Below are 27,278 nucleotides of genomic sequence, written 5' to 3'. Positions count from 1 at the left end.
CTGCCCAGCCCTGGGTAACCTCTAATCTACTTTCTGTCCCTCTCTGTTGATCTTGTACCTGACACTTTGCTGAAGTGATCTGTTCTTTCTAGGAGCTTTCTTGTGGATTCTTTGGGTAGGTATAGGATGGTGTCATGTGTGAAGAGAGAATTTTACTTGTTCCTGTCCAGTTTTTTTTTTTTTTTTTTTTTTTAATTTATTTTTGGCTGTGTTGGGTCTTTGTTTCTGTGCGAGGGCTTTCTCTAGTTGCGGCAAGCGGGGGCCGCTCTTCATCGCGGTGCGCGGGCCTTTCACTGTCGCGGCCTCTCGTTGCAGAGCACAGGCTCCAGATGCGCAGGCTCAGTAGTTGTGGCTCACGGGCCTAGTTGCTCTGCGGCATGAGGGATCCTCCCAGACCAGGGCTCGAACCCGTGTACCCTGCATTGGCAGGCAGATTCTCAACCACTGCGCTACCAGGGAAGCCCTTTTTTTTTTTTTTAAAGAATTCTTTTTTGTGTGTGTGTGTGTTTTTTTAAATTGATTTATTTTATTTATTTTATTTTTGGCTGCATTGGGTTTTTGTTGCTGTACGCGGGCTTTCTCTAGTTGCGGCGAGTGGGGGCTACTCTTCGTTCCAGTGCACAGGCTTCTCATTGCGGTGGCTTCTCTTGCTGCGGAGCATGGGCTCTAGGCATGCAGGCTTCAGTAGTTGCAGCACGCGGGCTCGGCAGTTGTGGCTCATGGGCTCTAGAGCGCAGGCTCAGTAGTTGTGGCACATGGGCTTAGTTGCTCTGCGGCATGTGGGATCTTCCTGGACCAGGGATCGAACCCGTGTCCCCTGCATTGGCAGGCGGATTCTTAACCACTGTGCCACCAGGGAAGCCCCTCCTTTCTAGTCTTGATGGAAAGGAACAAGTAAAATTCTTTTCATTAATCTTTAAAATTTAGGTATAGTGATTTTTTTTAAATTAATTAATTAATTAATTTATTTTTGGCTGTGTTGGGTCTTCGTTTCTGTGCGAGGGCTTTCTCTAGTTGTGGCAAGCGGGGGCAAGTCTTCATCGCGGTGTGCGGGCCTCTCACTGTTGCAGCCTCTGTTGTTGCGGAGCACAGGCTCCAGATGCACAGGCTCAGTAGTTGTGGCGCACGGGCCTAGTTGCTCTGCAGCATGTGGGATTTTCCCAGACCAGGGCTCGAACCCGTGTACCCTGCATAGGCAGGCAGATTCTCAACCACTGCACCACCAGGGAAGCCCCGTGAATTTTTGATATTACGTTAGTTTCGGGTGTACAATATAGTGATAGAAAAATTTTATAGATTATACTCCATTTATAGTTATTATAAAATATTGGCTATATTCCCTGTGCTGTACAATATATCCTCGTAGCTTATTTATTTTATACACAATAGTTTGTACCCTTAATCCCCTACCTTTATTTTGCCCCTTCCCCTTCCCTCTCCCTACTGATAACCCCTAGTTTGTTCTCTGTATCTGTGAGTCTATTTCTGTTTCATTATATTCACTAGTTTGTTTTATTTTTTAGACATATAAGCGATACCATACAGTATTTGTCTTTCTCTGTCTCACTTATTTCACTAAGCATAATACCCTCCAGGTCCATCCATGTTGCTGCAAATGGCATTATTTCATTTTTTTATGGCTAAGTAATATTCCATTGTACATACGTATCACATTTTCTTTATCCATTCCTCTGCCGATGGACATTTAGGTTGTTTCCATGTCTTGGCTTTTGTGAATAGTGCTGCTTTGAACATTGGGGTGCATATATCTTTTTGAATTAGTCTTTCCCTTATTTTTTGGATATATACCCAGGAGTGGGATTGCTGGGTCGTATGGTAGTTCTATTTTCAGTATTTTGAGGAACCTCCATACTGTTCTCCATAGTGGCTGCACCAATTTACATTTTCACCAACAGTGCAAGAGGGTTCCCTTTTCTCCACATCCTTGCCAACATTTGTTATCTGTGGTCTTTTTTGATGATGGCCATTCTGACCTGTGTGAGGTGATATCTCATTGCAGTTTTAATCTGCATTTCTCTTGATGATTAGTGATGTTGAGCATCTTTTCATGTGCCTGTTGGCCATCTGTATGTCTTTGGAAAAATGTCTATTCAAGTCTTCTGCCTATTTTTAAATCGGATTTTTTTTTAATTAAAAAAATTTATTATTTATTTTTGGCTGCGTTGGGTCTTCATTGCTGTGCATGGGCTTTCTCTATTTGCGGTGAGTGGCGGCTACTCTTCGTTGTGGTGCATGGGCTTCTCATTGCAGTGGCTTCTCTTGTTGCGGAGCACGGGCTCTAGGCACGCAGGCTCAGTAGTTGTGGCTCGCGGGCTCCAGAGCGTAGGTTCAGTAGTTGTGGCGCACGGGCTTAGTTGCTCCGCGGCATGTGGGATCTTCCTGGACCAGGGCTCGAACCCGTGTCCCCTGTGTTGGCAGGCGGATTCTTAACCACTGCACCACCAGGGAAGTCCCAGGATTGTTTGTTTTTTGATGTTGAGTTGTATCAGTTCTTTGTATATTTTGGATATTAATCCCGTATCATATATATGGTTTGCAAATATCTTATTTTGTTTATTTGGGTCCTCTCTCTTTTCTTCTTGGTGAGCCTGGCTAAAGGTTTATCAGTTTTGTTTATCTTTTCAAAAAACCAGCTCTGGGTTTCATTGACCTTTTCTATTGTGTTTTTTTTTTTAATCTCTCTTTCATTTATTTCCACTCTGATCTTTATTTCCTTTCTTCTGCTGACTTTGGGCTTTGTTTTTCTTTTTCTAATTCTTTTAGGTGGGAGGTTAGGTTGTTTATTCGAGATTTTTCTTGTTTCTTGAGGAAGGCCTGTATGGCTATAAACTTCCCTCTGCTTGTGCTGTATACCATAGATTTTTGCAGTGTTGTGTTTCCATTTTCATTTGTATCAAGTTATTTTCTGATTTCCTCTTTGATTTCTTAACTGACCCATTGGTTTTTTAGTAGCATGTTTTTCAGTCTCCATGTGTTTGTTCTTTTCCCATTTTTCTTTCTAAGTTGTTTTCTAGTTTCATACTATTGTGGTTGGAAAAAAATGCTTGATACAATTTCTGTCCTCTTACATTTGTTGAGACTTGTTTTGTGGCTCAGCATGTAATCTATCCTGCAGAATGTCCCATGTGAACTTGAAAAGAATGTGTATTCTGCTGTTTTTGGTTGTAATGTACTGTAGATATCTGTTAAGTCCAACTGGTGTATTGTGTCATTTAAGACCACATTGATTTTCTGTCCATTGATGTAAGTGGGCTGTTACTATTACTCTTGTATTATTGTCAGTTTCTCCCTATATGTCAGTATCCATTTAACAATTCTCCAGGCTCCCTTCCCCCAGCCCCTGGCAACCACTGTCTTCCTTTCTGATTCTGTGAGTTTGACTACTCTTGATATCTCACATAAGTAAAATTATACAGTATTTGTCTTTTGTGCCTTTTTGTCTTATGTGTTAGCATAATGACCTCAAGGTTCATCCATTTTGTAGCATGTGTTAGAATTTCCTTCCTTTTTTAAGTTTGGATAATATTCCATTGTATGTATAGACCACATTTTGCTTATTTATTCATCTGTGAATGGACATTTGGGTTGCTTCTACCTTTTGGCTATTGTGAATAATACTGCTATGAACGTGGGTATACAAATATCTCTTTGAGATTCTGCTATCAATTCTTTTATACATATATATATCCAGAAATGATTTTGCTGGACCATATGGTAGTTCTATTTTTAATTTTTTGAGGAACCACCATACTGTTTTCCCATTGTGGCTGCATCATTTTACATTCCCACCAACAGTGCACAAGGCTTCCAGTTTATCCACATCCTCACCAACACTTGTTATTTTCTATTTGTTTGTTGTTTTTAAAATTATTTATTTATTTATTTTTGGCTGTGTTGGGTCTTCGTTTCTGTGCGAGGGCTTTCTCCAGTTGCGGCGAGTGGGGGCCACTCTTCATTGCGGTGCACGGGCCTCTCACTGTCGCGGCCTCTTCTGTTGCAGAGCACAGGCTCCAGATGCGCAGGCTCAGTAGTTGTGGCTCACGGGCCTAGTTGCTCTGCGGCATGTGGGATCTTCCCAGACCAGGGCTCGAACCTGTGTCCCCTGCATTGGCAGGTAGATTCTTAACCACTGCGCCACCAGGGAAGCCCCTGTTTGTTGTTTTAAAGCAGCCAACTGATGGGTGTGAGATGATATCTTACTGTGTTTTTTTTTTATTTGCATTTTCCTAATGATCAGCGATGTTGAGTGTTTTTAAAAAATGTGCCAATTGGCTATTTGTGTATCCTCTTTGGAGAAATGTCTGCTCAAGTCCTTTGCCCATTTTTTTTTGTTTGTTTTGTTTTTTGTTTGTTTTTTAATTTATTTATTTTTTGGCTGTGTTGGGTCTTCGTTGCTGTGCGTGGGCTGTCTCTAGTTGCGGAGAGCGGGGGCTACTCTTCGTTGTGGTGCGCGGGCTTCTCATTGTGGTGGTTTCTCTTGTTGTGGAGTGTGGGCTCTAAGTGCACAGGCTCAGTAGTTGTGGCTCGTGGGCTCTAGAGCGCAGGCTCAGTAGTTATGGCATATGGGCTTAGTTGCTCCGCGGCATGTGGGAACTTCCCGGACCAGGGCTCAAACCCATGTCCCCTGCATTGGCAGGCGGATTCTTAACCACTGCGCCACCAGCCTTTGCCCATTTTTTAACTGTTGTTGCTGTTGAACTGTAGGAATTCTTTCTGTATTCTGGATATTATGATATCCAGTTACCCTTTTCAGATAGAATATTTACTAGTATTTTCTCCTGTTCTGTGTGTTGCCCTTTCACTCTGTTGATTGTGTCCTTTAATGCCCAGAAATTTTCAATTTTGATGTAGTTCAGTTTATCTAGTTTTACTTTAGTTGCTTGTGGGCACAGTGGAGTTCAGATCTAATCATACTGCCATGTGTACACCCAGTGTTCCGCTTTTCCCTATAATATCCATCCATCATATTTTACTTTTCTAGCTCCCTAGTGATTGTATCCTTGATGCCCCCATCATCCCACAAGCGTACCGGCAACAGGGATACCTATGTGGTTTCTTATGGGACTCTGCACAAGTTTCTCTGCTGTGTATAACAGGAGTGAAACGTGTGGGTCATAGGGCATATACAGACTTCAGTTTCACTATATTTTGTCAGCTCTGTTCCCACCATCTCAAACTCTGGGCTTGTTGACCTCTTTTTTTTTTTTTTTTTAATAAATTTATTTATTTATTTATATTTATTTTTTGGCTGTGTTGGGTCTTCGTTTCTGTGTGAGCGCTTTCTCTAGCTGCGGCGAGCAGGGGCCACTGTTCATTGCGGTGCGCGGGCCTCTCACCGTCGCGGCCTCTCTTGTTGCGGAGCACAGGCTCCAGACGCGCAGGCTCAGTGGTTGTGGCTCACGGGCTTAGCCGCTCCGCGGCATGTGGGATCCTCCCAGACCAGGGCTCGAACCTGTGTCCCCTGCATTGGCAGGCAGACTCCCAACCACTGCACCACCAGGGAAGCCCTGACCTCTTTAAAATATATTATTTTTCCGGTGAACACTGGTTCCTCCTGATCTCTGAGATTTTGGTGGAGGCACGCATTTGAGATAGAATTGTTGGTATCAGACTGTGGAAAAGTAAATGCTGTGTTCTTCCCTCTCCTCCAGATTGGACCAGGGACTGTTTCCAGGAGTGAGGCTCCTTCATCCAGCTGGCCATCACCAGCATGTTCATGGTGTGCATTGAGTGGTGGACCTTTTTTTTTTTTTTTAAATTTATTTATTTATTTATTTATTTATTTATGGCTGTGTTGGGTCTTCGTTTCTGTGCCAGGGCTTTCTCTAGTTGCAGCAAGCGGGGGCCACTCTTCACTGCGGTGCGCGGGCCTCTCACTATCGCGGCCTCTCTTATCGCAGAGCACAGGCTCCAGACGCGCAGGCTCAGTAGCTGTGGCTCACGGGCCCAGTTGCTCCGCGGCATGTGGGATCTTCCCAGACCAGGGCTCGAACCCGTGTCCCCTGCATTAGCAGGCTGATTCTCAACCACTGTGCCACCAGGGAAGCCCAACAGCCTGGTTAATCATGTCTACAGAGCTTTTCAGGAGACCCAAGTTTGCTTCTCCTTCCTCTTGGTTTCATCAGGCCCTCATGGAAGATTTCAGTACAGGTTTCACTCCTCATCCAACCATAAGCACACTATTCAAGTTGGGTGAGGCTTTGTGCTACCCCACTGCCTTTCATTTTGTAGCTCTGAAAGGGACGTTTGCTAAGGTCATGGAGTGACCTGCCAAGGTCACGGAGCAGGAGAACAAAGCCCGAGTCTAGGTCTCAGGACTCTGGCCATCCTGTGGCTCAGCCGACTTTTGCTAGGCATTGTGCCAAGATCCTAGGGCATTTACAGAGTGACTGATTTTGCTCTGTTTTAGCCTCGCTCTGTGTTTCTTTCCGACCTAGAACAGTTTTGGTCACGGGCATTCACCTTAGCCATCCACTGCTAGTGAAGGAATAGAGAAAACAGCAGAGACAGAGGGTAATAATACTTGATCTGAAAGTTTCTGTGGACACTGGAATGCGTTAATAGTCCCATCACTTCTCATGGAGTTCCACTGCCCTCTGTCCTTCCCTCCACACTGTGGCCCCCCGTCTCCCTGAAGGATGACCTGCACCCTGGCGCACCGCATGGTTTTCTACTTAAGCCCCGTGTTTTGTTCCCTGGTGAAATGGGGGCTTCTGGAATGAGCCTGTATCCCATCTTAGCTGCTGAAGTTCTTGGATGCTTCCTGAATGGGGTTCTCCTTGGCACAGAAAGTGAATTCTGCCATTGGATTATGCTTCTGGGGGCAATCTTGGCTTCTCTTAAATTACATTAGGTTCTAGCTTCATAAGGAAAATGTTCACTTTGCTCCACTTTTTGAACATTTCAGGATTGATGAGCGTGACGGAGCTTGGAGCCCAGGCCGTCGTTTATGTACTGGCTTCTGCGGCCTACATGGCAAGGCGATGCCGTGCTGTCCACTCGGAGAGTTAGACGGTACGAGGGGGGAACGCAGCTGGAGAAGCAAGCGTGGATTTTGGAGCCAGACACACTGCTGGGTGTGGGTCCTGGCCGTGCTGCTTCCCAGCTGTGTGATGCTGGGCTCGTTACGTAACCTTTCTGAGCTTTACTTTCCTCATATACACAGTGGGAAAAAATAATACCTGTTTGGCAGGTGAAAACTAAGACAAAGCTTCTATAAAATACTTAGCACAGTGCCTGGCATGTCTATTGGAGATAACGGAGTTTACTGCAGATAACCTGGTGCTGGGATACGGTGGGGCATAATGTGCAGACGGTCCCTGTCTCGTGGCTGGTGGGCTGGCGTGGAGATAAGCAAACAGATGAATAAGAGCATCATATAGACATATAATATGCACCATAAAAGAAGCAAACAACAAAAAAAAGTCTAAGATGTATGAAAACAGAGACAGACACCTTTTTAGATAGGTGTTTAGGAACGGTCCTCCTGAGTTGCTGTGTAAGCGGAGACTTGAAGGGTGAGAAGGTGCCAGCCCGGGAAGCCCACGGTCAGGGCTGACCACACAGGCCCTGAGATGCAGGGATGCAGGAGAGCCCTTGCATGTTCAGGGACCTGACACGAGCCTGGTTGAGGGGTTCGCAAGGACAGAAGCTTCTTGCCGCTGTGTGGAAGCTGGCTTGGAGGACAGGTGTGGGATGGGAGGCGGGAAGGAGGCTGTTGGAATCGTTGAGGGGAGCAAGTGGAAGGCGGCTGCTGGTGGAGGAGGGGCAGAGAGTTAGTGATGCCATCGGGCAGAGCTGAAGTGACAGGACCAGGGTTTGGATGTGGGAGGCTCGGCAACGCACGGGAAGAATCACAAATGCCTCCAGGGTTTCGGGCTTGAACAAATGCGTGGGGTCATGCCTTTTACCTTCTGAGGCTTTCTGAATGTTCCAGTTCTGCACATATAGGCCCTTTGTTCCTTGTTTTTGAAAAACAGATGCCATCTGGGCAGTAGGATGAGAGGCCATTGTTGTTTCCGTTTACATATGTTTTTTTAGTCTTAGAAGTGAAAGAAGGACTTAGTGGGGATTGATGTGGTCGTGTAGGAGTGAGCAGGGAGGGTGTCTAAGGGCAAACCCCAAGACACAGAAGTCAGCAGCAGAAGGAGACCCCCACCAAGAGCCAGGCCCGGGCAGGTGTGGAAGGGGGGCGACCCCGAGAACAGGTTGTGGAAGGAGCCGGGTAGAGGGTGGGAAGGGTCCCTTGGATGTAGGGTCATTGGAGACGTTTTGGAGTGATGAAGAGCGGGAGCCAGATGTGGGCACTGACCTTCTCGGGGGTGAAGAAGCAGAGGCTGCTGGCAGTCAGTTCTGTCTAGAGGATTGGCTGTTGACGGGGGAAAGATTCCATCAAGGCACGGTTTGGTTTTGCTTCTGTTTTTAATTTTTTTTATTTTTTAATTTTTAAAAATTAATTTATTTATCTTTGGCTGCGCTGGGTCTTCGTTTTGGTGTGCGGGCTTCTCACTGTGGTGGCTTCTCTTGTTGCAGAGCATGGGCTCTAGGCGCGCTGGCTTCAGTAGTTGTGGCACGTGAGCTTAGTGGCTCCGTGGCATGTGGGATCTTCCCGGACCAGGGCTCGGACCCGTGTCCCTGCATTGGCAGGCGGATTCTTAACCACTGTGCCACCAGGGAAGTCCTTGCTTCTGTTTTTAAATGGTGGCCCTGGAGTTTGTTTGTTTTTAATGTTTTTATTTATTTGGCTGTGTTGGGTCTTAATTGCAGCATGCGGGCTCTTCATTGCGGCACGTGGGCTTCTCTCTAGTTGCGGTGTGCAGGCTCTAGAGCGTGCGGGCTCAGTAGTTGCAGCACGTGGGCTCTGTAGTTGTGGCATGCGGGCTCCAGAGCACATGGGCTCTGTAGTTGTGGGAAGCGGGCTTAGTTGCTCCGCACCATTTGGGATCTTAGTTCCCAACCAGGGATCAAACCCACGTCCCCTGCATCGGAAGGCGGATTCTTAACCACTGGGCCACCAGGGAAGTCCCGTGGAGCTTGTTTATGGGTGTGCAGTAAACTGAAGCTATCTGCCAATTCTACCTGATCTTCAGATCTTCTGTTTTTCTACCTGTTCTATCACAGGCTTCATTTTTTTATTAATTTTTATTTTTAATTGTGGTAAAATATACATAATGTAAAGTCTACCATCTTAACTACCATTTTAACTGCCCAATTCAGTAGTGTTAAGCATATTTTGATTGTTGTACAACCAATCTCCAGAACTTTTTCCTCCTGCAAAACTGAAACTCTGCCCATTGAATAATTCCCGTTCCTCCTGCCCTCAGCCTCTGGCAACCACCATTCTAGTTTCTGTTTCTTGTCCCAGGCTTCCCTTTGTTAAGAGACTGTGAAGCAATAAGTGTTCATTATTTTTATGGAAAAAAACAAGTCCCCTTAATGGTGAACTTACAATAAAAATGATAAAATACAGAGAACTAATCCACCGAGAGCAAGAGTTAACAGATACAGTAAACAGGAAAGTTAGAGTTTGGAATTTGAGATAATGGTATAATAATCAGAGAATAGAAAAGTCGTATGTTCAAAATCATTCAACATAAAAGAAGAAATTGAAACCCGAAGAACGATATTTGGAAAAGAACCAAGTAGGATTTTAAAAAATTGAAAATATAGCCACAGAAATTTAATACTTTATAGATTAGTTAAAACTGAAAAATCAAATAATGAACTTGAAGATAGATCTGTGGAAATTCCCATAATAAAACAAAGGCATGTAAATAGATGGAATTAGATACGCAGACCAATGAAATAGAGAGCCCAGAAGTAAACCCTTACATATACTGTCAAGTGATTTTTGACAAAAACAAATGTTCCTGGGAAAACTGGATATCCACATGCAAAAGAATGAAGTTGGACCTTACCTAACACCATGTGCAAAAATCAACTCAAAGTGGATCTAAGACTTAAAACAATAAAACTCTTAGAAGTATATACATAAGGCAAAAGCTTCACAACATTGGATTTGGCAATGATTTCTTGGATATGACAGCAAAGGCACAGGCAACAAAAGAAAAAATAGACAATTGGACTTTATAAAAATTTTATAATTTTGTGCATCAAAAGACAGTATCAACAGTAAAAAGGCAACCCACAGAATGGGAGAAAATATTTGCAAATCACCTATGTGATAAAGATTACTAATCAGAATATATAGACAACTCTTAAAACTCAACGAAAACCAAAACATCCTGATGTTAAAATGAGCAAAGGACTTGAATAGATATTATCTCCAAGGAAGATATACAAATGGCCAATAAGCACATGAAAAGATGCTCAGTATCACTGATCATTAGGAAATGCAAATCAAAACTACATTGAGATACCTCCTCACACCCATTACAATGGCTACTCTCAAGAAAAAAAAAATAGAAAAAAGAAAAGAAACAAAATAAGTATTGGCGAGGGTGTGGAAATATTGGAACCCTTATGCAGTGTTGGTTGGAATGTAAAATGATGCAGCTGCCATGGGAAAATAGAAAAATGGTAGTTCCTAAAAAATTAAAAATAGAATTACCATATGACCCGGCAATTCCACTTTTGGATATATACCCAAAAGAGTTGAAAGGAGGATCTCAAACAGATATTTTCACACTCATGTTCACAGCAGCATTATTCACAAGAGCCAAAAGGTAGAAGCAACCCGAATGTCCTTCCACAGATGAATGGTTAACCAAAATGTGATATATGTATACAATGGGGTTATTATTATTTTTAAAAAAGGAAGGAGATTCTGACACATGGAACAGTGTGGATGAACCTTGAGGACATTATGCTAAATGAAATAAGCCAGACATAAAAAGACAGATATGGTACAAGTCCACTCATATGTGGTACTTAGACTAGTCAAAATAATAGAGACAGAGTAGAAGGGTGGTTGCCAGGGTCTGAGGGAGGGGGGAGTGAGGATTTATTGTTTAATGGGCCCAGGGTGTCAGCTTTAGGAGATGAAAAGAGTTCTGGAGACGATGGTGGTGATGGTTGCACAGCATTATGAACGTATTTAATACCATTGAAGTGCGTACTTTAAAATGGTTATAACGGTTAAAAAAATACACCACATAGTAATTACTGGAATAAGAAGGGAAGAAATGGATAACATGGTAAATTTCACGTTGCGTGTATTTTGCCACAGTAAATACAAGTGAGAAAAAGTAGAACTGGAACATGTGAAAGATGTAGACCCATTATATATCTTATATCTAGTAGGAATTCCACAGGGAGAGGATAGAGACTGGCAGGGATGCTGTATTCAGAGACGTCTGATGAGAGATAGAGACCATTAGATAACTGAAGTAAGACACGAATCTTTTTTTTTTTTTTTAAATATTTTATTTTTATTTATTTATTTTTAGATTATTAGCACCTTTATTTATTTATTTATTTATTTATTTGGGCTGTGTTGGGTCTTTGTTTCTGTGCGAGGGCTTCCTCTAGCTGCGGCAGGCGGGGGCCACTCTTCATCGCCGTGCGCGGGCCTCTCACTATCGTGGCCTCTCCTGTTGCGGAGCACAGGCTCCAGACGCGCAGTCTCAGTAGTTGTGGCTCACGGGCCCAGTTGCTCCACGGCATGTGGGATCCTCCCAGACCAGGGCTCGAACCCGTGTCCCCTGCATTAGCCGGCAGACTCTCAACCACTGCGCCACCAGGGAAGCCCCAGACACGAATCTTAATATTCAACAATTATAATGAACATTTTATTGGAGATTCGAGCCTGTGCAATTAGGCAAGGAAAGGAAAATGCATCGATTTATAAACTAAATGGCTGACATGGCTTTCCTGTCCTGTTGTCTGTGGATTTTTCTCCAGCAGACCGCTCCCCTGCGTGGGAAGGATCAACAGGCGGCTCAGTACAGAGGTGGGATCTGTCACATGACATCTTCACTTAAGGGCTTATGGGTGGGGAGCAGGGAGCACAGTGCTGACCTCCCCCACTGCCCCACCCCACCTCCCATCCCCCAAGACGAGAAGGGCTTGGCTCTGAGGCACTCACGCCACCAGTTGCTGCGCAGTGAGTCTGAGAGGGAGGGCCGGTCGGCAGTGGGGTCTGGCCGTGCTGTCTGTGGCCCTGTCGTGAGTCCCCAGGACTGCTCGTCATTGCCTCTTGGGGCCCCCGTGGGAAGAGCGAGTGGGATGTAGCCTTTTCCTCTTCCTCATCTGGACTTCGGCTTCCTGTTGTCCTTTCCCTCTTCCAGAAGCTCATCAGCTCGCTTAGTCTCAGAGTTGTTAATGAGTTTCTTCTCTGTTAAGCATCTTTACTGACATTTTAGTGGCATTTGGGGAAGGAAGGGGGTTAAGCATGTGAGCTGGCCATTCATCTTGAGCTGAAGCCAACATGTATACTTTGAGCCCACAAGTCTTGTCAATTTTTATATAGTCAGGTCCATTGTTTTTCAAGTTCTTAATCTTAACAATTTTTAATACATATTTTTTATCAACTTCGCTTAGGCTGGTTCTCAAACAGCAACAAATTAGACGGCTCTCAGGAGGATGGTGCTTCTAGTAGGAATAAGAAGTTAAAGCTGACACGTAAATTACTGAAGGCAGACCTGAGAACTGAAGTCGGGTTACTACACAACCCGTGATTCACAAACAGCCCCCGAGGGCAGCACCGTCATCACAGGAGAACAACCGACGGACGTGACCCCGCAGGTTGAATAATGGTCTATTTAAGAAGCAAGCAAGCTTACAGCTTCAGATTTCCATAACCAGTAATTAAAATAAAGTTTGGGCATCTACTATGAAGGGCCATAGTTCGATTTAATGGGTAATTAGACGTGGGAATGTTGGGCACATAACGTATGGTGGAGTCAGATTTCATCAGCTTTTGCGGAATTCCTACAGTGTGCCAGGCTTTGTTCTAAGTGCTTTTTTCACATGATTCATTTCACTTTTACGACTGATTTATATATTTATAGTTCATTAAATCTTGTAGAATGTAGCAAAGGTGAATTGACTCTTGATAGTGTTATGTTTAGCTAATAAGGGAGGTGCTTTGCCCTCAAATCCAGCATCTTTAAGAGGTTCTACTCTGATGCCTCTGATGGGGGCAGCGGTCAGGGCAGCTGTTACACATCTGTAACAGTAGGCGAGGCCAAGCCACTTGTTTCCAGTCACACGGCAAGGACGTACTGGAACTGGGTCTAGAACCCGGAGCTCTGACTCTGTCCCGGGTTTCCGCACAGGTACACTCTAGTGCGCTGATACTCTGATTTTCAGATCCTCTGACTCCTCCTCGTGATTTTGTGATCATTCATTTCTAGGTGCCTCTAGGCCTTGGCGTGGCAGCATCCGGGTGGGCAGTGCCCTGGGGGCAGGGGATGCCCAGCAGGCATGACACTCCTGTGCCACCGTCCTCCTGTGTGCAGGTGAGTGTGGCACTGCTGCTCGCTGGCCGCAGCTGTATCTAAGTTTAGAAATATATATCATAATTTCTCTAGGAACTGACTTACATGTGTAAACTCAACTGAAATCTTTCTTCTTTATGCTGACTCCTGTTTACTCAGTTAAATAAAGCTCCTAAATATGATTTTCTGTTATTAGGTACCAACTAAATACTGTTCCACTTCGTACTAACAGGAATCATTTCAAAGGCAGTTGTTATCATGTGCAGGCTTATTTCTGACCAGAATCTGTGTGCCCAGCTCTCCAGGTTCCTGGATCACTGACCCTTGGGCAGTATGAATGTTCTGGCATCTGAGCAGTTAGAGAAGATTCTGATTGGGTTGTCATCTTATTGAACATCTTTTCTATGAGTCTCCCTTAGAAAAAGAAGTTAGAATCATCTGACCTTAGGTGCTCTTTTCCTAGACAGTAAGAAGAAACACTTTAAATTATTACATTTCTTAAATCACTGACACAGATATCTCATGAGAAGTCAGTATGAGGATTTATCACACTCGGGAGGATTTTCATTTCCTGTTGTTTCTTCTGTATTTTCCAGGTGTTTGCGCACTTGTAACGGGTATCTTACTTGCCGCTTTAAAGGACGTGGTTGCCTATGCATTTACCAGTGACAAGTATGTACCATCTTCTAGGAGAACATTTTTAGTTTTATGCTTTCTTTCTTTACTATACTTTTCTGACTCTGAGAGGTGAGTAGCATTTTACTCCATAGGAAAATCTGTAGTGCAGCTGGGAGTGAATTTGAACAGGTTTGAATGAAGGAAGCCCATGGAAACCCCCTCCACCCCTCCAATACCCAGTTCATTTATCAAACGCAAGTGGGCTTTCTCTTGTGCTCAGTGTGTTTTTGCTCAGAGATACACAGAAAAAGCACATGGAAAAACCTCATCCCCAGAAAGGCACCTCCAGGGCACGCTGGCAGCAAGCATGCCTGAATCATCTGGGCAGTGTTTGCATAAACCACTGACCCAATCTTAGGTTGAATTTTACTGCATTTTCTGTAATGATGTGTTTGCGTAATTATTTAGATGCAATAAAGTGTCTTGAATAAACCAAATCCTTATGAAAAAGCTTCAGTAATTTGCACCAGTTGCCTCAGATTATGCTTATGGAGAAATTCGGTTTTATTACTTTTAAGTGTGCTCGTCTAGTTTCACCCAACCCCACTGGTTTTAGACCAGTACTTAAATATATTCTTGTAAAATCTTAGGGCTAGGGAGGTGGTCAGATGGAGGCACAGGAACTAGATTTACCCTCCTGCCTTAACTAAAAAACCAGACAAAATCTGTATTTTAAAAAATGGCTTTCAGACATTGGACCACAGGCAGCCCAGATAAATCCCTGAGGAGAACCCCGTGATTGCCCCAGCTTACTGTGAGGGAGTTTCCAGGACAAAGTGCAGACGGGGGCCCTGGCAAAGCCCCCCATCTCCTTGGGTTGGGGAATTGGAGTTGGGAGTGGGTAGGCTGTGTGGCGAGTTCCCAGGCAGAGTCCCAGAGCAGGGAGAGCGCCCAGAGAGCGCTGTGGAGATCTATGGAAGCTCTCCCTCAAGTCTTCAGCTGACCACTGAGCCGATTGTGCGTGTAAGGGTCCTACCTGAGGCCAGGGGAGTGGGGTGAGGGGCAGGAAGGAACACCTGAAAGGAGCAGGCAGAACAATTCTTGAAGTTCATAAAGGGTCGGGAAGAGTTTGTGTTCCCACCACGCGGAATGAACAAAACCTCGTAATGCATGGGATGGCTGGTGGAGTTCTCAGAAGGACCTTGCCTCAGTAGAAGGAAAATTAGCCCTAGAATGAAGGCTGCTCTGGTTCCACCTAACAAAGCTTAAAAGCAGACTTTGAAAGGATCACATTGTTTCCAAGAAATTTAACTGTATTACAGCTCAAGAGTACTTAAATTATTACAAGAACATGCAGTATTCGACAAACTAAAATTCACAATGTCTGCATCTAATTAAAAATTACCAGGCATACAAAGGAGCAAGAAATTAAAATCCATAGAAGCATCAATCAGTTGAAACCAACCCAGAAATAAAACATATGATAGAATTAGTACACACAGGTATTAAAAATTTTAATAACTGTTTTGTATTTTCAAGAAGATGAGGAAAACATGAGCATGCTAAGGTAAGACATCAAAGATTTTTTTAAAAAACAAATTGAACTTATTGAGCTGAAAGAAAATGTCTGAAATGAAAATATATTGGATGAGAGTAACAGCAGATTAGATAGTGTAGAAGAAAAGATTAATGAACTTGAAGGTAGAGCAATAGTACATATCCTAAATGAAATGCAGTGAGAGAAAAGACTGGAAAAATATGAACATCAGTGAGCTGTGATTGGCCTAAAAAGGCTGTAACTAGAGTTCTCAAAACAGAGAGAGGAGAGGGGACAGGAAAAAAAACTTGAAGAAATAATGGCAAATCTTTCTAAATTTGATAAGATCTTAGAATTAAAGAGATCTAAAAGGCTATTTGATGTAATCACTCATCTTCCATCAGGATTCCTCCAAAACATCCTTGCCAGGTTGTCCAACTTACACTTTCATAACCTCAGTGGTGAGGATCTTGCTACCTCTGAAGGCAGCTTTGATTCTCAGGACACCTTCCTTTTTTTTTAATTAATTAATTAATTTATTTATTTATTTTTGGCTGTGTTGGGTCTTTGTTACTGTGCGCGGGCGTTTTCTAGTTGCGGCAAGTGGGGGCTACTCTTTGTTGCAGTGCATGGGCTTCTCATTGCAGTGGCTTCTCTTGTTGCAGAGCACGGGCTCTGGGTGCGCAGGCTTCAGTAGTTGTGGCTTGCGGGCTCAGTAGTTGTGGCTCACAGGCTCAGTAGTTGTGGCTCATGGGCTCAGTAGTTGCGGCTCGTGGGCTCTAGAGTGTGGGTTCAGTAGTTGTGGCACATGGGCTTAGTTGCTCCACAGCATGTGGGATCTTCCTGGACCAGGGCTTGAACCCGTGTCCCCTGCATTGGCAGGTGGACTCTTAACCACTGGGCCACCAGGGAAGTCCCAGGACACCTTCCTTATTTTGAGCTGAAATGTACCCATAATTTTCACCCACTTATTCTGGTTCTTGTGCTTGTAGGAATCTAAATCCATTCCTGAGTTACAGCCTGCAGATATTTGAAGGCATCTCTCATGCTCTCTTCTCCATGGTAACCGTCTGAAATTCCTTCACACATTTCCCATGGAATGTGATTTTGAGTCTCCACTGTCTTGAATTCATACAAACCTGAAGGCAGTGCTCTTAGCTCCACTTAGAGCAGAACTATGTCCACTGTACCTCATTCTACCTGATGGCCTTCTGGTGAAGTATTAGGTTTTTGGTGGCTGCACCACACTACGTCTGTGGAGCTGATTGCCAGTGTGCCCCCGACCAGCCCTAGCATCCACATTCTGCCCTCCTCTGGTTATCGTCTTGAACCCAAATGCAGATCCTACTTTTGTACCCATTCATCTTTATTTTCTTATTTTTTGACTCATCTTGACATTTTGGGTTCCTAATTCTGTCAGTGACAGTATTTCCTACCCTTTTCAGCTTCTGGCATCTGTACATGGGATACATGCTTGTATATCTCCATTTCCTCCTCTTTTGCCTAACACTCTGGCATCTTCATTATAGTGTTCTCGCCCCCCAGACCCTAGCAGCATCCCGGCTGAACTCAGTATCCACATGGATGAGCTGTCCAGTGCCCCAGTCCTCACCCCGGTAACCTCTGCTCTCCGCAGGCACACTCTCCCGTGGTCATGCTTGGGGCTTTGTCATTATGCAACTGTTCCAGCTCTGGTCCTCAGTTGGCCACAACTCCAACGCTTCCAACAGCCATGTCTACTTAAGAGGATTCTTCAGCTGCTTGGGCTCTCCAGTCTGTTGACTCCTCTGGTCCTGCACTCTTTCTCAATCCATCATGACATTCCTGCCTTTACGCCTTCCCTTATGTAGCATAGGTGCCATGGCTCATTGTTTGAGGAACTCCTGAATCCCTTTGGCCCTCCTGTGTGGCAGAACCCCAGCCTGGAGGAACCCAGGTGCACACTGTCTGTGTCAGTAGCGCATCACTTTTGGAAAAGTCACGGAAGAGGGTATGTTGGTTCCACTAGAAACTTATGACCACAGTTAGACCCTCAGCATTGTCCATCTTGCTTTTCCTTGGCCATCTCACTGTCCATCACTGCAGTCCATATTAGACCTTCTCCACTCTCCTCAAACCACTGACCCCTCTGTACCACCCTCAGCCATCACTCTCAGCAAATGACTTGCCTCCCCCTTGAGTTTATCCTGTTTGGAGTTTGTTGAGTCTCTTGGATTCATGTCTTTTATCAAATTTGGGAAGTTTTCAGCCATTCTTTCTTCGAATATTTTTTCTGTCTCTCTCTCTCACCTCTGGCACTCTCATTATGTGTGTGTTGGTATATTTGATGGTGTTCCAACAGGTCTTCATTTTTCTTCATGCCTTTTTCTTTCTGTTACTTAGTCTAAATAATCTCAATTTGTTTACCTTAAAGTTCACTGATTCTTCCTTCTGCCAGCTCAAATCTACTGTTGAGGCCCTCTAGTGAATTTCTCATTTTATTTTTTGGATTTTTCCACTCCATGGTTTTTATTTTTTATAATTTCTGTCTCTTTATTGAAAGTATCTATTTGGTGAGGCATCATTCTCATACTTTCCTTTAGTTCTTTAGACATGGTTTTCCTTAACTCTTTGAATATATTTGAAATAGATGATTTAAAAGTCTATTTTAGCGAGTCCAAAGTCTGTGCTTCCTCAGGGACAATTTTTATTTATTCATTTTTTCACCCTGTATATGGACCATACTTTGTTGTTTCTTTACATGACTCAATTTTTTGTTGAAAACTAGACATTTTTTGATATTTTGGTTTTTTTTTTTTAATGGAAGTCTAGTTGATTTACAATGTTGTGTTAATTTCTGCTGTACAGCAAAATGATTCAGTTATACATATATATATATATATTCTTTTTCAGATTCTTTTCCCTTATAGGTTATTACAAAATTTGACTATAGGCCCCTGAGCTCTACAGCAGGACCTTGTTTTTTATCCATCCTATATATACTAGTTTGCCTCTGCGAAACCCACACTCCTACTCCACCCCTCCCCCACGGCCACCACATGTCTGTTCTCTATGTGAAAACTAGACATTTTAAAATATTATAATGTGGCAATTCTGGAAATCGTATTCACCCCCTCCCCTGGGTTCTTGTTGTCGATGCTCTCGTTTGCTTAGTGACTTCTAGGAACTATTTCGGTAAAGGTCTGTATTCTCTGTTGAGTGTGGCCACTAAAGTCTCTGCTGCATTAGCTTAGAGGTCAGCTAATGATTGGACAGTCTGCATCCCAAACATCTCCCAGTCTTTGCTGACGGGCTCTCTACATGCGTCAGGTTCACCTTCAACACCCAGCCAGGCAGTTTACAGCTTGGCCTTAACTCTCACTTCCTGTTCATGCAGAGTCTCAAGTTCAGCCCCAGGTGAGAGCTTAGGCCCTTCCTGGTCTTTCTTGAGCCTCTGTGCAGCCCTAGGTAGGCGCGTGGCCTTCTAGATCCCCAGTAACATGTCAGAGCTTCCAGAGTGAGCCCTGATACACCCCTCATCCCCAGCCTTTCCTACCAAGCTGGTTGGTTAGTCTGTTGTTTGCCCTCTTTTCACTGCCTCAGGAAGCAGCAACTAGAACATTTGCCTGTAAATTTTTTTTTTAATAAATTTATTTATTTATTTATTTATTTATTTTTGGCTGCGTTGGGTCTTTGTTGTGGTGTGTGGGCTTCTCTTTGCGGTGGCTTCTCGTTGTGGAGCACGGGCTCTAGGCATGCAGGCTTCAGTAGTTGTGGCACGCGGGCTCAGTAGTTGTGGCTCACAGGCTCTAGAGCGCAGGCTCAGTAGTTGTGGCGCACGGGCTTGGCTGCTCCGTGGCATGTGGGATCTTCCCAGACCAGGGCTTGAACCCGTGTCCCCTGCATTGGCAGGCGGATTCTTAACCACTGCACCACCAGGGAAGTCCCGCCTGTAAATATTTTTGACAAACAATCTCCTAAAGGTCAACTTTAGCACTGGGCAGTTGGAGCCTGATGAAATAAAGACGGCCTTTTGGGGGGGGTCTTCTAAGGAGCCACCAGACAGGTGGCCTTTTGTGAATTAGTAACTATAATTTGGGAATGAAACTTAAAAAGAGTTCGACCCACTCTTCCTCCTCCAGCCTTGGAAGTATGTGTGGGCTGTTACTTTAAGGTTACTGCTGAGCTGGGAGCAGGGGATGACACCACAGAGCTATCGTTACCAAGATTCAGCCACTTTTCTTGAATGTGGGCTCCCCAAGTAACTGCAAGCCTTTGGTTAATTTCCATAGTTCTGAAACAGTCAACTCTGACAATATTTGCCAGTTGTGACAATCTCCTTTTCCCTATTTTCCTGTTTCTCTGTATGCTTTGTAAATTTTTGTTAAGAACTGGACGTCTTTAATATTGTACTGTGATAACTCTGGAAACCAGGCTCTCTTCCCTCCCCAGGCAGTGCTGTTCTTGCTTGTTCTTGCTTTTTGTCATTGCTGGTCTGCAGTTCTCCTATTCGTTTGGTGACTTTTCTAAACCAGTTTTTACAGAGACTGTGTTCCTTGTCATGTGTGGTGTCTGCTATCTCTGCAGTCAGCCAATGGCCCAACAGAGTTTTTTTTTTCCTTTCTTCTTCTTTTTTTTTTTTTTTTGGCCACACAACTTGCAGATCTTAGTTCCCCAACCAGTGATTGAATCCGGGCCACAGCAGTGAAAGCACCAAGTCCTAACCACTGGACCCCCCCCCCCCCGGGGAATTCCCAAAGAAGAGTTTCTTAAAAGTTTATGTCTCCTTAAATTACTCAGCAGGCACTGCCTGGGAAGGCACTTCAGCCCAGAGGGGTTAAGACAATGGGCCTGCCTCTCCGTCAGTCCCAGAAATTTTATTTTTCTGGAAATCTTTTTTTTTCCTATAAATTTATTTATTTTTGGCTACGTTGGGTCTTCGTTGCTGTGCGTGGGCTTTCTCTAGCTGTGGTGAGTGGGGGCTACTCTTCGTTGTGGTGTGCGGGCTTCTCATTGCGGTGGCTTCTCTTGTTGCGGAGCACGGGCTCTAGGCACACGGCTTCAGTAGTTGTGGCACGTGGGCTCAGTAGTTGTGGTTGCAGGCTCAGTAGTTGTGGCGCATGGGCCCAGTTGCTCTGCAGCATGTGGGGTCTTCCTGGACCAGGGCTCGAACCCGTGTCCCCTGCATTGGCAGGTGGACTCTCAACCACTGTGCCACCAGGGAAGTCCCTTTCAGATATTCTTTTTGTCCTTGGCCATGCTTAGGTGCAGGTGAATCTTTTATTCTGCCTGGCACTTTGTAAGCTTTCAGTCTCAAGCAGTGGATTTTACTTTAGCTCTAGGAAATTTAGATAAATGATAGAATTTATGGATTAATTTGACATGTGTCTTTTCTGTGGTTATCTGTCTGTATTTTCGGATATTTCCTCAGATTTACCATTAGTCTCTAGCCATGTCCATTTCATTATCCAGTCAAGTGGAATGCTGTATTTTAGTGTTCATATTTTTCATTTCCAGTTACTTTTCCCAGTTGCTCTTTTTCCTTAAATGCCTACTGTTTATGAATATTTCTAAGAATAGGAATTATAATTTTTAAAAGTTTCTCTCTTGCTCTTTGCATTCTTTCTGTTTCCTTTTGCGTCAGCTCTTCTGCCTGCTCATTTTGGGTTTTTTTTTGTGCTGTTGATTTTCTTCAGTGTTTGCTGCATGTTGGTTTAATGTTTATACTTGGGAAGGAAGGACCACGTTGTCACTTTGACTAGTAGAGACGGTGCAGGGTTAGCTGACGCTGCCGTCCTGGGTCTGCTCTGCGGAGGAGGTTGTTGCTCTGGTGAGAGGGTTGCCTGCGGGCTCTGCCTGAGTTGGTGGCACCTGCTGGCTAACGGTCTTCCCCACAGGCTGAGGGGAGGGAGGCCGGAGCTCTGGGGGGGAGCACCGCCATCTGTTGTGTGTTTTGCATCCACACTGGCTCCATGGTGTAGGCCTGCGGTCACCGCCACTCTGCTGAGTCGTTCTCCAGGGCCCCCGAGCCTCACGCGAGGCCCTCGCCAGACAGACCTCCCAGCACAGCTGCCAGAGCTCAGTGCATCCCCGAGGAGGCAGATGTTTTCTCTGCCTTGAACACTGGCCTCCAGCTGCATTTTTTGAGGAAGACTCCCAGCCACAGGGGAAGATTACCCTTCACAGGCTGAAATCTGCTGCTTTTTCTTCCCAACCCTCACTTTTTTTTTTTTAAATTTTGTTTTATTGTTTACACAGCAGGTTCTTATTAGTTATCTGTTTTATACATATCAGTGTATACATGTCAATCCCAAACTCCCAGTTCATCACACCACCCCCCACCCCGCCACTTTCCCCCCTTGGTGTCCATATGCTTGTTCTCTACATCTGTGTCTATTTCTGCCCTGCAAACCAATTCATCTGTAACCAACCCTCACATTTTTATACTCATCAACAAAACTTTAAGAATTATGCTGTGTCGTGGCAGCCTAGCCCACGTCCCTTTCGACCTAAATTCTAACTGGTGACATTGAAGTTAGTGAGGTCTTATCGTGTCCTCATTTTATCAAATAGGGAAGTAGTATGTGGACTGAGTTGACTGGTTGGTCACTCTGGCAGGTTCGTCCGGCCAGCAGGTGATTAGTGCTACACTGAACTGTGAGTTTTGGGTCACTGACTCTTTCTTTTCCTCCAACAGAGATATCATGTCCCTTGGGAGCCAAGTGATGCCCATTTCTGCTCCCTTTCATCTGTTTGATGCACTTGCGGTGAGTATTTGCAGTGATCTTACCTCTGTGTACCATATGCAGCACGATTTTGTTTTGTGTGTCTAGTTTTGAGTTGAATGTCCGTGGTTACATTTCTGAAGAGAGGGAGCTCTTGCTTCGAGCAGTCAGAGCCACCTGCGGGACAGACAGGTTGATTGAGAGCGTAGCATCTCAGGTGGGAGGGGCCTGAGTTAGCCAGCCTCCCCTACCTCATCTGGGGCTGGATGCTCTGTGTGACTGCTGGCCACGTGGCGACACCTCCAAGGCGGGCCGTGCTACCTCGGAGTCCACTCTGACCTCTAGAAGGTCCTTCTCCTGGCTGACCTTCTGTAGGTTTACAGGTACTTGAAGACCCTTCTGCTAAACCCTGGAATCATCCCTTGAGGCTTCTACCTGGTTTCAGCAATTAGTCCTCATGACATGATTTCTGGGTCCATTTGCCATCCTGCTTTTCTTCCCAAGGGATTCCTTCTGCTGTGTCACACTCACTCTGAAAATGTGGTGCCCACGACTGGACACTGGCCGTGGCAAGAATGTGACAGAGAGCAAGACGGTCATCACCCCTCTGGCTCTGGGCATTTTTGAAGCCTAACTGGATTAATATTTTTCAGCCATGATATCAGACTAGTTTCTGCTGAGACTTCCATCAGTGAAACCTCTACATTATTTAAAACTATGCTTTTATGAACTATTTTTAAATAGAGATTTAAATGCTGTTACTTGGTGGGTTTCTGGATGAAAGCTGCTGTAGTTGTTGTTAACGTAACTTTAAAAAAAAATTATTTATTTGGTTGTGTGGGGTCTTAGTTGCAGCTCATAGGCTCCTTAGTTGCGGCATGTGGGCTCCTTAGTTGCGGAATAAGAACTCTTAGTTGCGGAATAAGAACTCTTAGTTGCGGCATGCATGTGGGCTCTAGTTCCCTGACCAGGGATCGAACCCGGGTCCCCTGCATTGGGAGCGCAGAGTCGTATCCACTGCGCCACCAGGGAAGTCCCTTAACATAACTTTAGAAGCAAATGTTCTCCTTTATCTCTTACATAAGGTGTGGTCCCTGTCTTGAGATAGGGTATGTGACTGTATTCAGAGCTGTGAAATACCAGGTTGTGTTCTGACCGGATGTGATGATGACACCTGAGTGACGGCAACACTGGTTTTGGTTTTCCTCTCTTTAGGGCACCTCTGGTGGAGTCCTGAGAGGTGCAGGAAACAAAAGATGGGTGCTTTCCTGAATGCCATTGGTTATTACGTTTTTGGTTTTCCCCTTGGAGCATCTCTGATGTTTGCTGCTAATCATGGGATAATAGGTATGTGTCTGATTCCTCGGTGACTTACCTCAAATCTCACTTGTCCTGTTAAGATCAGCTGCTTGAGATACAAAGCAGTTGTCTGGAAAGTGACCCCTGTGGAATAGGAAAAATGATTTTCTCCCTACAGAGTTATTTTGTATATAGAAAATACAATTTGTATATTTGGTATATGAAAACAATTTGTGTATTCAGTATACAGAAACACTGGAAATGTCGACTTGAAGGAAATAAACATGATGCTGCCCTCAGGATGAGACCAAGATTAAGTAATTACAGAATTATTCCATTAGGGTTAAGTACTGTGAAAGCTGTGATCTCCTATGATGGCTTGGAACAGCTCCCTGAGGTCGTAATGCATTAGCTTAGTCCTGAGATGTGACTAGAATCACCTAGACGAGGTGACCACAATTTGTTGAAAAACGATTCTTTCTCTGTTGAATGGTCTTGGCACCCTTGTCGAAAATCAGTGGACCAGAGACGTGTGGGTTTATTTCTGGACTCTGTTCTGCTTCATTGGTCTCTATGTCCAGCTCACGCCAGTACCGCACTGTTTGGATTACTGTAGCTGTGCGGTTAAGTTTTTGTTTGTTTGTTTTTTTAATTTTATTTATTTTTTTATACAGCAGGTTCTTATTAGTTATCTATTTTATACAAGGTTTTTAAAATTTTTATTGAAGTATAGTTGATTTACAATGTTGTGTTAATTCCTGCTGTACAGCAGTGACTCAGTTATACACATATAGACATTCTTTTTCATATTCTTTTCCATTATGGTTTATCACAGGATACTGAATATAGTTCCCTGTGCTATACAGTAGGGCCTTTTTTTATCCATCCTATATATAAAAGCTTACATCTGCTAACCCCAAACTCCCAATCCCCCCTCCCCCCTGCACCCTGGGAACCACAAGTCTGTTCTCTATGTCTGCGAGTCTGTTTCTGTTTCGTAGAGGATGTTCATTTTGTTCCTTTGCGTATTCTAGATTCCTGTGCAGTAAGTTCTGAAATTAGCGAAGTGTTCCAAGTTTGTTCTTTTCCAGTTTTTTCGTTTTGCCCATTTAGGGCCCCTTCCAGTTCCATATGATTATGAGGATCAGCTTTTCCATTTTTGTAAAAAAGGCCATTGGAATTTTTTATCAGGACAGCATTGAATCTGTTAGACTGCTTTGGAGAGAATACTGCCATCTTAAAAATATTATCTTCCAACCCATGAACACAGAACGTCTTTCCATTTATTTGGGTCTTTAATTTCTTGCATCAGTGTTTTGTAGTTTTCGTACAGGTCTTTGACTTCCTTGGTTAAATTTATTCCTAGATATTTGATTCTCTTGGATGCTATTGTAAATGGAATTATTTTCTTAATTTCCTTTTCAGATTGGTCTTTGCTGGTGTATTAAAACACAGCTGATTTCTGTGTGTTGATCTTGTAAGTTTGCTGAATTCACTGATTAGCACTAGTATTTTTGTGTGTATGAATTCTTTAGAATTTTCTATATGCAGGGTCACGTCATATATAAATAGAAATAGTTTTACTCCTTTTCCAATTTTAATGCCTTTTAGTTCTTTTTCTTGCCTTATTGTTCTACAATAGGGTTTTAACATTTTTCTATATTCTCCTGCAGTACTTTTATTTATTTTTTTAAATTAGTTTTTATTGGAGTATATTTGATTTACAATGTTGTGCTGGTTTCAGGTGTACAGCAAAGTCAATCAGTTATACATACACATATATCCACTATTCCCATATAGGTCATTACAGAGCAGTAGTTTTATTTTTAATTAAAAAACAATGTAAAGCTATAGTTTACAGGATGTGAGAGAATTTTCATGAAGGGCTTTTGCAGAAATATGCTAACCGTTTATGTAAATTATGTCGCTCAAATTTATGAGGACATCAGATGTGATCTCCTGTTAGCTCCGTTTTACACTTGGAGAAGCTAAAGCCTGAACAGGTGAAGTAACGTGTCCCACAAACAGTAGGTGACGAGACAGGATTTGAACCCAGATGCCCCCAGAGCCTCTCTTTTACTGCGATGCCTGTCTCTCTGAGGTTTATGATTCCCTCATTGATCCTGAAGATTCACGGAGCACCTGTATGTCCTGGCCCTGGGTGGTGCTGGAACCCGGGGATGTAAAGATCAACAGGCCAGATCCCTGTTTGCTGTGAGCTCACCCCAGGCTCCGGGGTTTTATTCCTCTCTGTCCCTTGGCACCCTTTCCGTCTTACGCTCTTGGGATGTAGGCCTTGCCTGAGGGTCCTCTTGCTGACCTGTCCCCACTCTCCTCCCTGGAAGGCCCAGGGCTCTCAGCTGTCATCTCGGGGCCTGACTTGGAGCCTGCGCTCCTGACTGCCCAGGTGTTCCTGGGCGGTCACACCATCACCTCTGGTTCCTGGCCCCTTCCTGGTTCAGTCCCCTGGTCAAGAGCCCGGCCCCAGTCACACTACCAAGTCTCACCAGCTCTGCCTCTGTAACCTCTCTCGTCTTGTAGAAAGTGGGGTTTATCGCACTTTCAGGGGAGAGGAGTTGAGAGTGTGTGATGGCTGTGGCGTTTATCTGAGCGTTCATCATCTCCAGCAAACTCTGCACCCACTCAGGTGCTCTCTGTTACGCTCATTAAGGGGGTCCCGCTCAGCATCCGGTTTCCTGTTGCTGGGGGGCAGTGAGGGGACGTATTTGAGGCAGATTCTGTTTTCCAGACACCTTGTTTCTTCCTCAGGGAAATTCTTCCCTCCTGGGTTGCATCTCAAGATAGGACCAATAGACCTCTGTCTGCAGAGAATAAATGCACTGTTGCCAAAAGACTCGGGAGCCAACTCTGAAATCCACCTGCCTGGTGGTCTACGGCCTGGAGGCCATCTGTGTTCTTATAAAATGGGTGCTCCTCTGACACCCTCAGCTTTTTAAAAAATATATATTTATTATTTATTTGGTTGCAATGTCTTCTTGGTGGCATGCGGGCTCTTTAGTTGTGGCATGTGGGATCTAGTTCCCTGACCAGGGATCGAACCCGGCCCCGCTACATTGGGAGCGTGGAGTCTTAACCCCTGGACCACCAGGAAAGTCCCACCCTCAGCTTTTATGTTCAAATACTGGACGAACATTTTGGAAATGTTAGCCTCTGCTCAGTATAGTTTTTATCATTTTCCTTGTAAAACTTTTCTTTTTTAATTAATTAATTAATTAATTAATTAATTTATTTATTTATTTTTGGTTGTGTTGGGTCTTCGTTTCTGTGCAGGGGCTTTCTCCAGTTGCGGCGAGCGGGGGCCGCTCTTCATCGCGGTGCGTGGGCCTCTCACTGTCGCAGCCTCTCCCGTTGCGGAGCACAGGCTCTAGACGCGCAGGCTCAGTAGTTGTGGCGCACGGGCGCAGTTGCTCCGCGGCATGTGGGATCTTCCCAGACCAGGGCTCGAACCCGTGTCCCCCGCATTGGCAAGCAGATTCTTAACCACTGCGCCACCAGGGAGGCCCCCCTTGTAAAGCTTTTGCCCATTTCTTGTTAAGGTTATCCCCATTTTATCCTTTTGTGGCCATTGTAGACGAGGCCTTCCCTTCCATCCTGTAATCTAAGTGGTTGTTGCTTGTATATTTGAGGGCTGTTAATTACTGTCTCTGAATTTTGTAGCTTGTTAAAATTCTGAATTCC

At 44.4% G+C, this 27,278-nt stretch overlaps 1 protein-coding gene across 1 annotated transcript in view; it reads left to right on the top strand.

Annotated features, from left to right (window-relative positions):
• The window catches only part of LOC137755595 (multidrug and toxin extrusion protein 2-like), a 62,300-nt gene that overhangs the window by 23,061 nt on the left and 11,961 nt on the right, over positions 1 to 27,278 (top strand). The window contains 8 exon segments of the mRNA XM_068531791.1: positions 5,673 to 5,794; positions 6,922 to 6,996; positions 13,338 to 13,362; positions 13,365 to 13,442; positions 14,018 to 14,093; positions 22,253 to 22,322; positions 23,496 to 23,526; positions 23,529 to 23,627. Coding sequence (XP_068387892.1) covers positions 5,673 to 5,794; positions 6,922 to 6,996; positions 13,338 to 13,362; positions 13,365 to 13,442; positions 14,018 to 14,093; positions 22,253 to 22,322; positions 23,496 to 23,526; positions 23,529 to 23,627 — 576 coding nt within the window.

This window comes from Eschrichtius robustus, chromosome 20 (assembly GCF_028021215.1).
Source record: "Eschrichtius robustus isolate mEscRob2 chromosome 20, mEscRob2.pri, whole genome shotgun sequence".
Taxonomy (NCBI): domain Eukaryota; kingdom Metazoa; phylum Chordata; class Mammalia; order Artiodactyla; family Eschrichtiidae; genus Eschrichtius; species Eschrichtius robustus.
Note: the sequence above shows the minus strand (reverse complement) of the source record. Positions and strands in the feature narration are given on the sequence as shown.